This window comes from Acinonyx jubatus, chromosome B4, assembly GCF_027475565.1.
Source record: "Acinonyx jubatus isolate Ajub_Pintada_27869175 chromosome B4, VMU_Ajub_asm_v1.0, whole genome shotgun sequence".
Classification (NCBI taxonomy): Eukaryota; Metazoa; Chordata; class Mammalia; order Carnivora; family Felidae; genus Acinonyx; species Acinonyx jubatus.
In genome coordinates this window covers 89,568,048-89,580,512 of record NC_069387.1, presented here as the reverse complement: position 1 = coordinate 89,580,512, position 12,465 = coordinate 89,568,048, and the positions used below count along the sequence as shown (strand labels likewise).

The 12,465-nt window shown below is 42.2% G+C and overlaps 1 protein-coding gene across 1 annotated transcript in view; it reads right to left on the bottom strand.

Annotated features, from left to right (window-relative positions):
- Positions 1 to 12,465, bottom strand: part of IRAK3 (interleukin 1 receptor associated kinase 3) — a 54,978-nt gene that overhangs the window by 13,614 nt on the left and 28,899 nt on the right. Inside the window, exons 6-8 of the mRNA XM_027071316.2 lie at positions 12,011 to 12,075; positions 5,367 to 5,481; positions 4,418 to 4,536 (exon numbers count right to left, since the gene is read on the bottom strand). Coding sequence (XP_026927117.2) covers positions 4,418 to 4,536; positions 5,367 to 5,481; positions 12,011 to 12,075 — 299 coding nt within the window. The remainder of the gene's footprint in view (positions 1 to 4,417; positions 4,537 to 5,366; positions 5,482 to 12,010; positions 12,076 to 12,465) is intronic.

Genomic DNA, 12,465 nt, shown 5'->3' with positions numbered 1-12,465 from the left:
AGTTGGTTTCATTCCAGTTTCTAGAGAACAGGTGCACACATCACCAAAGGAAAGGGGAGGAATCTACTGTTATAGCTGGTACTAATTAACATCTTTGCTGGCAGGCTCAGCAAAAAGGCCAAGAGTTCACTAGCTGTAGAAGGGCTGATTTGCTCTGGAACAGACAGGGACACACTGATGAGCCCTAGGAAACCACAATCTCAAAGAAATGCCCACAGCCCTGGAACTCTACACCCTGACTCGTGCCCGGGCAAGCATAGTCTACAGATGGTTATGTTTGAGTCCTCCAACCCTTTGGAAAAGCCAAAAAAGGCAACAATCAGCAGCAGCCCCGTCACCAACTAAAAAAAATTAATACATTGTTAGCACATTTCCAGTTTAAATCCTGCCTCTTCCGTGAAATTCTCTATCTCTGACCAGATCTCTCTTGGTGCTCTTTATCTGTAATACTGTTGGGCACTCTGTCTCGCAGTGTTGCTGAAATGATTTTATAGTTGGCCCCATCCAGACAAGTACCTAAGATACTGGCCTGGAAGAAATGGCCTCCTTCCGAGTGTGAGACCTCCTAAGAGACTCCAGAACCTTTCTATTCCCACCTATGGCCCCAGAAAAGCCTCAGAGTCCCTCGTAAGAGCCTCATTTATCCTACCCAGGTCCTCAGGCTGGTTGGCATGCAAGCCCATTGCACCCCTGCCCACCCACGTTCCTCACTCTTCCCAGGAGCCCTTTCCTTCTTCTCCAGTCTTGTTTCTTCCTCTCCAGCTAACCCATTTGTCTTGCTTTCATTATACACTTGGTAACTGTTTACTTGACTCTTTCCCTTGAACAAATTATTGCCTCCACTAGGACTATTCTCCCCCCTTCTTTCAACCAATCCACTGCCATGACCCATCTCCTCAAAGACTGGGCTTGGAACTCTGTAATTAGAGCGAGCCTCCTCAGAGCAGGCAACCACTGAACATCTTTAGTGTTGCACCATATATCTTCTGGGTTTGTGTTATCCCTCTGATCAGTAGGTTGAACCTTCAAGGACAAGACTATGATCACCCACCTCTACCCCACGTGGTCTAATACAATGCTCTGCATACAACAGGTGTTCCGTAAATATTTATTAACTCAACTAAACATGATTTGCCAAATGTGCAATCACCATATGTTAACACAGAAGTGATCAGTCTTAAAACAGAGCTTAGTTTGGAGGTCTACTTTTCGAACACAATAAATTGATGATAGAAGTAAGTGCTGTGGACACAATGTTTGGGTCCCCCTCCAAATTCACATACTGAAATCCTACCCCCCCAATGAGATGGTATGTGCAGGTGAGACATTTGGGAGGTGATTAGGTCAAGAGGGCAGAGCCCTCGTGACTGGGATTAGTACCCCTGTAAAAGAAGCCCCAGAGAGATCCCCTTCTACCCTGTGAGGACACAGAGAAAAAGATGGGCATCAATGAGTCGGAAAGTGGGCCCTCACTAGACACAGAATCAGCTGGTACCATGGTCTTGGACTTCCAGCCTTCAGAACCGTGAGAAATAAATGTGTTGTTTATAAGCCACCCACTTTCTAGTCTTTTGGTTATGGTTATTTATCCTGAATGGACTAAGACAGTAAGTAAGTTCAAAGACTGGCTGGCCATCATCCTCTCTTAGCCTCTGCCCCTGCTATTCCTGCCACGTTTTCACCAATTATAACATACTCTCTGCCAAGCACCATATATATTTTATGTCATTTAATCCTAAGAGATAGATGCTATTATTCTTTTGTTAGCATTTTGCAGAGGGAAAAACTGAGGCTTACAGAAACTAAGCAATTTGCTCAGAATCCCATGTTAAGAAGAACATCGCCGGCTTCTTAAATCAGATGTCTGACACATTAGGGGAAGTGAGCTGAGAGGAAAGGATGGGAAGAAGGTGGAGAGGAAAGTATGAAGAAGAAAAATCATTTGGTCACATTTTGCAGAGCGTTAGCCAGTCAGATCCCCCTCCGGAACTGTGGTGGCCACCGTGGTGTGGTCCAGATCCCTCCTACAGGACCCAGGGACACAATGGTGGTTCCCCAGCCAGGGGAAGGGTGGCTGTGGATAGCCCACAGCTGTTGATGCCGTTGGTGGGAGGGGGCTGCCTTGCCATCAGGATATTTTCAAAGGGCCACCCCAACACCAGTGCTCCCCGTGGCATCGGAAGGGCCTCTACTACAATATCCCAGCTCGACTTCTCCAATTGCCCGATTCTGCCTTCCTCCTTCCCTCCCTTACTTCTGTTGTTCCTGACAGCACTCTAAAAAACCTGCTGCAGGCAAATCCCTCCCCTGAGCCTATTTCCTAGGACCCTGCCTTGAAGACACCTATCCAGAACGAGAAAGCGGGTTATCAGGGCCACAACCTGAGCTCTATCTAATCAGATCCCTGGAGACAGATGCTGGCAGGGCACATCCAAAGCTGAGGAAAACCTTGGACACAAGGCAGAGGCTGGATCTGTATCCCTCCACCACTACCACCCATCCCCCCCACCATGCTCCCAGTTGGTGGTCTTCCCTTGTCCCCCAGGCCCATCAAGTATCAGAACCTTGAGAGTCTGTCGCTTCTCACTGTTCTCTCCTATCCAGTTCTGCTTCCAGGAAAGGATTTGACGAACTCAGTCACACAAAAGGGAAATTAATAACATTGATGTATTACTACTGCTTGGGACAGAAAACAAGCGATACTCGCGTTGACTTTACACCAAAGGAAGAATATATACAGCAAAATTCCAGATATTTATTTATTTACTCAGATAAAATATCTTTGAGCACCTACTGTGCTGAACTGGTGGTAAGGTAGGGGGAAGAAGGATTCCTTAGGGTTGGGGGTGGCCACTTCAGCTCTTCGAAACAGACTCCTGACACCTTCGCTGTGTATATCTTTGTCCCAGGTCCCGTGAGGGAGCACCCACTTTGTGCTGGTTCTATGGGGCCACTAGAGTTGATGAATTACCATTACCACACTGCCACAGGAGCAGACATCTATGGGTGGTTCCCCTATGAGCCCCAGGGCTAAGTAAAAATCTAGTCTTTTTATATGGAGTTCATTTCACCAGAAAAACAAGGAAGTCAGCAAGCAATCGGCTCCTCTTCTGCTCAGCTCGAAAGCACATCAGAAGCTTTTTCAAGATACCAGGAGATGGTTCCGAAAAGGCAGCAGCCTTTTAAATTCAGTCATCCCTGCTACTCAACAAAGGTGGATTTACCCACTGTTGAACAGATTCAAGATGAAGGGCACACAGGAAAAATTCACCAGGGGGATTTTGTTACAGCGTACCTACTCTCTGAAAGATTCTTTAGGTCTACTGAAGAAAAAGAAAGACGGAAGATGCTGCCTCTCATTTTCTCCTGTCTCAAAAATGCACACCGGAGTTACTGCTTGGCTTGTCACTGATGTAAAGCTAGGAGACTGCAGGCTGCTTGCTAGAATCAGCAAGACACTGGGGACTCGGGGACAAAGAATTTTAATCACCGTCTACTGTCTACTGCGGTTATCTTGCTGGGAATCTCCGTACAGGTCACTTAACCTTTCCTTAAACTTCACTCGAGAAGAAAAAAGTGAGATTAATACAGGTTCGCCTCAAAGTTTAGTGTCAACTACGCAAAACTGTCTACCCTACGTTGTTCGTTAGTAATTCCCAAAGATAATATAAACTCTCCCTTTGGCAATATAAACGTAGCTTCTTAAATTGGGTAGACACATTCTCATTAATAAAAAATAAATAAATAAAATCACTAGAAGGTACACCTGAAACAAATTGGATATTGTATGTCAGTTATACTGCACTAAAAAAGTAAGATTTGGGGGGCACCGGGTGGCTCAGTTGGTTAAGTGTCTGACTCTCGATTTTGGCTCAGGTCATGATTTCATGGTTCGTGAGTTCAAGCCCTGCCTCGGGCTCTGCGCTAGCATTGCAGAGCCTGCTTGGGAATTTCTCTCTCTCTCCTTCTCTCTCTGCCCTTCCCTTGCTCTCTCTCTCTCTCTCTCTCAAAATAAAAATAATAAAATTATATTTTAAAAAGTAAGATTTTTAAATACTTAGATGAGCACCCTTTTTTTAATTTTTTTTTTTACACTTATTTATTTTTGATAGAGACAGAGCACAAGTGGGGCAGGGGCAGAGAGAAGGAGACACAGAGTCGGAAGCAGGCTCCAGGCTCCGAGCTGTCAGCACAGAGCCCGACGCGGGGCTCAAACCCACAAACCGCGAGATCATGACCTGAACCGAAGTCGGACCCTTAACGGACTGAGCCACCCAGGCGCCCCAGGTGAGCACTCTTAATCCTTAAACACACGTACATATCAGGGAAATTGCAGGCAGAAAAGAGTGTGAGGCATGACTCCCCTGTGATGCTGAAAGGGGCTGTCAGGTGCAAGCCAAGCTCTGAGACAACTTACCTTGATACACTGCCACAGATGACCGAGCACGGCTCCGTGTTGTGCAAATACTGAATGGCTCTGGAGGTTCCTATTAAAACACTGATCCGAATGTGCCAAGACAGTGGGGCTGTGTTACCCTAAAAAGACAACGGTAGTTGGTCTGGGAGCAAAACACACGGGTGCGCATTACATAGAAGTATGCCAGAAGAGAGGCAGATGGTGAGGCGGGGTAAGGTGGGTGAATTCACAAATAGGTTATGGGAAACCTTTTGGTTTCCCATAACCTATTTGTGATTCAAGATGGGTTTTCCTCTACCAGTGATTCTAGTCCTCTTTACAGCTTTCCATTGGTAATGGAAATACCCAATAATCTGAACCTTAGCTTAGTCAAAATACGGTTAGGAAGGTAACTATGTTTGTAAGTTCATTAAGTAAGATTTAGAAGTATTTGTGGCATAATAGTGTGGGTAACGGAAAACAATCTGTTTTTATTCTGACCCTAACTGAAACGTCACCTGTTCAGAATGACTTGTTAAACTTATCTTTCACAAATACGGGGAATCAAGGCATTAATTCAACCTTCTTCTCTTTAAGGAGTCTGCATTGCCTTTATGCCTACCCTATGTATTGAATGGTATTTTGTGTAAAGTTATGCAAATAAAAATTATGTAAGAAACAAGAGTAGTTAATGTAAACTCGTTGAAGATATGGAATCAATAAGAAGTAAGGATCCAGCAAATCTTTTGGCCACCATGTTGCACAACACACAATAACTCAGGTATTTATGCAGTTGTTTTTAAGAGTAAAATATTAATTCATGGAAAAGTCCTCTACTTCCTTGGGAAACCCATTGTTGGCTATCCCCTCCTGTGAACACATGTTGGCTCCTGGATCTCAGGAGATTTCAGGAGCTCCCTCAGGGTTTCAGGGGGTCAGAGAGTTGGGGAGAGCAATAGGTCCGACTTACTACACACTGCAATCTGTCAAAAAGTGATCCATTTCTCATATATGGATAAACAAGGCAGAACTTCTCACTCTCTGTAAAATACACAGTCAACTCCAGTATGTTTGGATGATGGAACCTTGAAACAAAAGATTTTTAAATCCATCAAATTGTTCATTCAAATAGGAAATGAACAGTGCTGTGGTTTGGGGGTGATAAGGTGGGAATGGGGAATAGGTCTAAAGCAAAATATAAATTTGGCCAAGGGAAAAGTAATCTCACTGGACACATGACGTGACACAGATCTGTTTTCCAAATTGGTCTAAAGAGTTCTGACAAATACTAGCCATTCTCTGATTGGTTGTGATCATGCAACTATAAATAAAATATCCAACTATAAGACAGAAAAGTTAAGAAAGTGACGATTTCTTAAGATTTGGGAGTCTTGGGAACTTTACAAGAAATAGACAATACTCTCTAATATAATAAACTATGTTTATCAATATGAAAGCCGATGTAACTTATTTATTAAATAAGGATAATACAACTGAAACTATTCATTTCATTGCTTGAAGTATACTGTCTAAATCACCAAAATAGAAGAGTACAGGAGACTATTTTTTATTCATTTAGTTCGTTCATTTAGTGAGTATTACTATGTCAGATTCTGTGCTAGGCACCAGTCACACGACTAGAGACGACATCCAGGATCTTCATAAAGCTTTATAGTTACCTAAAATCCATGTGGTTAGTAAAGTCTGATGTTGAAGAACATATCACTGATTTTTATTGTATGCATGTATTTATTTATTATTGAAGATTTCTTAAAATGTTTATTCATTTTGAGAGAGAGTGTGTGCACACATGAGTGGAGGAGGGGCAGAGAGAGAGGGAGGGAGTGTCCCAAGCAGGCTCTGCACTGTCAGCACAGAGCCCACCATGTGGCTCCACCCCACTTACCTTGAGATCATGCATGACCTGAGCCGAAATCAAGAGTCAGACGCCCAACAGATTGAGCCATCCAGGAGCCCCTAACGTTTTTATTTTTAAGTAATCTCTACATCAAACATGGGGCTTGAACTCACAATCCCAAGATCAAGAGTCACACGCTCCAGCAACTGGGCCAGCCAGGTGCCCCAAATATATCACTGATTTTTAAATGACAGAGTTCTGGGGTGCCTGGGTGGCTCCGTTGTTTAAGCATCCGACTTCAGCTCGGGTCATGGGTTCGAGCCCCATGTCGGGCTCTGTGCTGACAGCTCAGAGCCTGGAGCCTGCTTCAGATTCTGTGTCCTTCTGTCTCTCGGCTCTTCCCCCACTTGCACTCTGTCTCTCTCTCTCTCTCAACAATAAACATTAAAAAAAAAGATTTTAAATGACAGAGTTCTATATCAGTGTAGCCTACATTTTCAGCCTCTTTTCCTTTAAAACCCTGTTTCTTGAATGCCTGTATCATCACTGTGAAAACCAATGGAACTCAGGTAACAAACATGAAACATAAAATGTGAAATTCACCTATGATCTCAGTTCAATTATTTATTGACTACCTACTATGTTCTAGGCATGCTTGGGGATATTAAAATAAGGTTGGTTTTTTTGTAAGATTCTATTTACAAAGGCCTCTTATTTAGTTTCTTCAATAGCAAAACCTTCCTATAAAACACACACACACACACACACACACACACACACACACACACTCACACATGGCTTCAGATTTCTTTTATTCCTCCTATCATAAAGAAGGAAGTTTTGTGTGTATGTGTGTGTACAAGATCCCTACCCCTATTACAATTCAGACCATATCTATAAAATGCACCACAATGGACTGAAAAGGAACGGAGCTGGTGTATTTGGCTGCCTAAAAAACTCATCTATACCACTACCTGGTAACCTTAAAATAATTTAAAGAGATAAAAAATCTTTTGGAAAGCAGCTAGCAGACTTCGTACAGACACAGTCATGGCCCTGGTTCTCTGCTCTCTCGCTCACAGGGTAGAAATGACCATTTGCTTATTTTTAGATATTGCCAATCTAGCAGTAAAATGGACACTGTATAAGTTTGTGAGGTATGGAACATGGCACAGCCATAAACACTGCTGGTTTTGCATCTATAGACCCTTCTCATCCACCTTTCGCTACAAATTTTTAAGTCAGTGGGATTTTAGATTATATAGGTCGGTCTGAAGGTCAGCAGATACAATACCTTTTTTTAAATGTTTATTTATTTGTGGGGGGAACACACACACAGAATCTGAAACAAGCTCTAGGCTCTGAGCTGTCAGCACAGACCCAACACGGGACTCAAACTCGGGACCAGTGAGATCATGACCTGAGCCAAAGTCAGATGCTTAACCAACTGAGCCACCCAGGTGCCCCTGATACAACACCTTGAAAATCAATTCAATCAGCATTTGTGAGTGTCAGATAAACACAATGTGAGGCACCACCATGTGGTAGCCTGGACAGACTTGAACGACAGACAAACCTGGGTTTGAATCTCTGGTCTTCTTTTTTTCAGCTGTGTGAACTTGGGCAAGTCATTTAATCTCTGTGAGACTCTTTCTTTGCTATGGTCTGAATTGTGTCTCTCCCCCCACTCGCTACCCCCTGACCCAGTTTGCCTGTTAAAGCCCTAACTTCCAATGTAAAGGTGCTTGGAGATGAGGCCTGCGGGAGGTAGTCGGGGTTAGGGTTGGATCCCTCACGACGGGATGATGGGATGAGTGCCCTTATTAGAAGAAACACTGGAGAGTCAGCTCCCTCCCTCTCCACCATGTCAGGACAGAATTAGAAGGCAGTTGTCTACATGCGAGGAAGAGCGCCCTCATCAAGAACCAAATCTGCCTTGATCTTGGATTTCTCAGCCTCCAGAACTGTGAGAAATAAATTTCTTTTGTGTAAGTCACCCTGTCTCTTTTGTGACAGATGCCCCAGCAGACTAATATTCTTCAACTCTACACAATAATTAAAATGTCACTTCCCAAGGTCCTCCTGAAAATTAAACGAAAAGTTAACTGTTTAGCCAGGTGTTAGGTCCTCAAAAATTATTAGCTCCCTTCCCTCCCCTTGGGAAAGGAGGGAAAAAAGGAATCAGAAGCCACATCCCAAGGACTTCACAATTCTGTTTAAGGGACAGGGGTTACACACTTCCTTACTATTGAACTTAAAAAACTCACCCTCAGGTCTCAGCCTAGATGTTACTTTTTCCGAGAAGGCTATACTGCTGCCCCCCCTCCCCCCGCCCCGGGCAACCATTTTCTGCACCCTCAGTGCTCTGTACTTGCCCATCCTACCACTTAGCTTACTGAAATTGCCTGTTTACTTATGTGCGTCCCTCCTAATCCCACTTCAGCCAGCATGTTCTGAGAGGAGAGGGCTACCTCTGATTTATTCATTAATAAATATCTGAGAAGGAGGAGATTGAAAACGACTTAGGAAATGAGTTGGGCCTTCTCCAAAAGGTAGGATCTACCTCAGTTTCCCCATCTGTACGATGGGGATAATGGCAGTATTTACCTCACAGGATTGTTGTGAGGACTACAGAATTAATACGTGTAGTGTATTTGGTATTAAGCCTAAAACTAAATAAATATTAGCAGTATAAATAATAAAAATGTCACACCAAGAATATTCAACATCATGGAGCTGTTAATCCTCTTAAAAGTCATATATAAACACCTCACCAGAATAAATCCAAATGGCTAAGAGATATAAATGTAAAAAATGAAATCATAAAAGTACTTGGCAAAACCATGGTAGAATTATTTTATAACCGTTCACTGGGGAAGGTCTTAGAAACTGTGATATAAAACCCAGAATCCATAAAAGAAAGAACAGATTAAATTCAACTACATTAAAACCATTTCCACATAGCAAAGACTAGAATAGGCAAAGACAAATGTCAATCTGGTAAAAAATTTGTATTTCATAACATAAGACTAAGGCTAATTTTCTCTAATATGTAAAATGCTTCTACAAGTCATTAAGAAAAATAACAGCCTAACTTTTAAAAACATGGGCAAAGAATAGCATCAGGTATTTCATAGAAAAGGAAATATGTCTCTTAACATGTGAAAAGATTCACTCATAATAAAAAAAAGAAATTTAAAGCACATTAAGAAACCATTTTCACCTAGCACATTGGCAAAAATTAAGAATAAACGCTTTGTAGGGCGCCTGGGTGGCTCAGTGAGTTGAGCGTCCAACTTAGGCTCAGATCATGATCTCGCGGTTTGCGGGTTTGAGCCTCACATCGGGCTCTCTGCAGTCAGTGCAGGGCCTGCTTCAGATCCTGTGTCTCCTCTCTCTGCCCCTTCCCCTCTCTCTCAAAAATAAACATTAAAAAAAAATACTATGTTGGCAAAAATATGGTGAATGAGGCACTCATATATGCCTAGTGTAGGTATAAATTTTTATAACTTCTTTTGGAGGACAATTTGGTATTATGTAATGCGTGTAACCATTTGACCCTGTAATTTTATTTATGGGAACTTAGATCTACTCAAACAGTTACAAAATAACATATATACAAGCTTTTCTGGGGTGCCTGGCTGGCTTAGTCAGTAGAACATGTGACTCTTGATCTTGGAGTCGTGATGCCCCACAGTGGGTGTGGAGCCTTAAAAAATAAATTAAATATTTAAAAAGTAAATTAAAAAAAAATAAGCTTTTCATGTTGCAGCATTCTTTTTTTTTTAATGTTTATTTATTTTTGAGAGAAGACAGAGACAGAGACAGAGCGCTAGCAGGGGAGGGGCAGAGAGAGAGGGAGACACAGAATTTGAAGCAGGCTCCAGGCTCTGAGCGGTTAGCACAGAGCCTGACGTGGGGCTCGAACTCACGAACCGTGAGATCGTGACCTGAGCCGAAGTCAGATACTTAACCGACTGCGCCACCCAGGCGCCCCTGCAGCATAATTTTCTAACATTAAAAGATTAGAAAAAGGGGCGCCTGGGTGGCGCAGTCGGTTAAGCGTCTGACTTCAGCTCAGGTCACGATCTTGCGGTCCGTGAGTTCGAGCCCCGCATCAGGCTCTGGGCTGATGGCTCAGAGCCTGGAGCCTGCTTCCGGTTCTGTGTCTCTTTCTCTCTCTGCCCCTCCCCCCTTCATGCTCTGTCTCTCTCTGTCTCAAAAATAAATAAACGTTAAAAAAAATTTTTTTTTAAATAAATAAAAGACTAGAAAAAAATCTAAAACTCCATTAATATAAGAATGGTTATTCAAATTACAGTACAGGAACACAACGGAATACTAAAATAAGCAACATGAACAGTATATTCATGCTACCTCTGATGGGAAAATAAGAAAACAAAATACAGGGGCACCTGGGCAGCTCAGTCAGTTAAATGTCCGAGTCTTGATTTTGGCTCAGGTCACATATCTCACGGTTTGAGCCTTGCACTGGGCTCTGTACTGACAGTGCAGAGCCTTCTTGGAATTCTCTCTCTCCCTCTCTCTCTCTGCCCCTCCCCTGCTCCTGCGCACGCACATGCATGTGCTCCCATGCTCGCTCTCTCTCAAAAGAAATAAACTTCAAAAAAAAAAAAGAGAGAGAGAGAGAGAAAAATACAAATATATTTATTTGATGTAAATGCATATAAACCTTTTTCCGGGAAGAGGATCTTAAGCTTTCATCAGATTTTCAAAAACCCGTTAACTCCCAAACAGATTTCTAACCACCGCTTTGAGTTAGAAGTTTCTCGTGCACTGTATTATGTTGCCATATTTTAGATCTCTGGGAAGATCTACGAAAAACTGATGACTGCTGCCTTTGGGACAATCAGCTGGGTGGTTAAAGACAATAGTGGAAAACCCCTTTTCTTGGTTTACCCTTTGGCACTTTTGGAATTCTGAAAGATTTCAATTTGTTACTTGTTCATTACAAATAAATACAGCTTACATGTAGAAATCTACTATTACAATGCTGGCTTTAGTTTCTTGTTGACTAAATGGTATGCGTTAAGTTTTTCTGATTAGAACTCTAATGTTTTGATTGCTGGCCCAGGGCACAAAAGCAGGATTTAGCACAATGACTCCTCTTCCACCACCATTTCACATATTGGTTTAGAAAACATCTGAAAAGAACATTTCTTTTCACAAAGGGTGCCGAGTGAAGTCTGTAGGGTTAAGGACCTCCGATGAGCCGGCTGGACAGCCGCACAGCTGCAGTTATGAATATATATGAAAATGAAGTCATTTTAGCTTGTCTCTGAGGACTCCTGGGCTCATGAATGAAATCCCAGAAAACAATATGCACATCAAAAGCACTTGATTTCTCTGTCTAAACGCTCTTCCCGAAGACGGTTATACTGACAAAAGTTTCTTGACTAAAGTGTCTCTAAGGAAGGGGAGAATGGTAGAATAGACACAATTCTAACGTTCGAGGAGTTATTTTACATTCAGCCATGTTAGTCACACATGATTTAATCCACTTCCTTGTGACAGTTCCTTGTTAAAATACGTTCAAGTGAATTATGTGAATGGTCTATTTTAAAATGTGTTCTGAAGAATATACTAAAGCAGATGTCAAAAATTTACCCAAAGTCCTAATATCCAACCCACCTTTATTACATGCCCACCATGCCAAGCACTGTGTTATAGAATCAAAGATGCACAAAGATGAAAGCCAGGCACAGAGGCAGAAATTCCAGACCAAATATACTCACAGTAGTAAAACTTCAAGCTCAGATAAAAACTGCTTCCATTGTTTCTTACATAGCATTTTTTTCTCCTAAATATCATGGAGAAAAATAAGAAAACAAAATTAAGGAAAGGATCTCTGTTTCTGGGATTTGTAAACCAGGGTCTACAGTCTTCCTGAAACCAGCTGACCTTTTTGATGTGAATGTATATAATTCTTTTACCGGGGAGAGGATCCTTAGGTTTCATCAGATTTTCAAAAACCCATTAACTCCCAAACAGATTTCTAACCACTGCTCTTGAGTTAGAAATTTTTCGTGCACTGTATTATGTTGCCATAGTTTATATTCGAACCCTTTTACCATACTTTGTACACATTTACATAATTTAAAAATATTATATGTATTCAAAGAAAATCCCATGACAGAAATGCCCAACTTGGTCTCACAAAGGATCCAGTTTGTGATAGCTGTATTCTGGT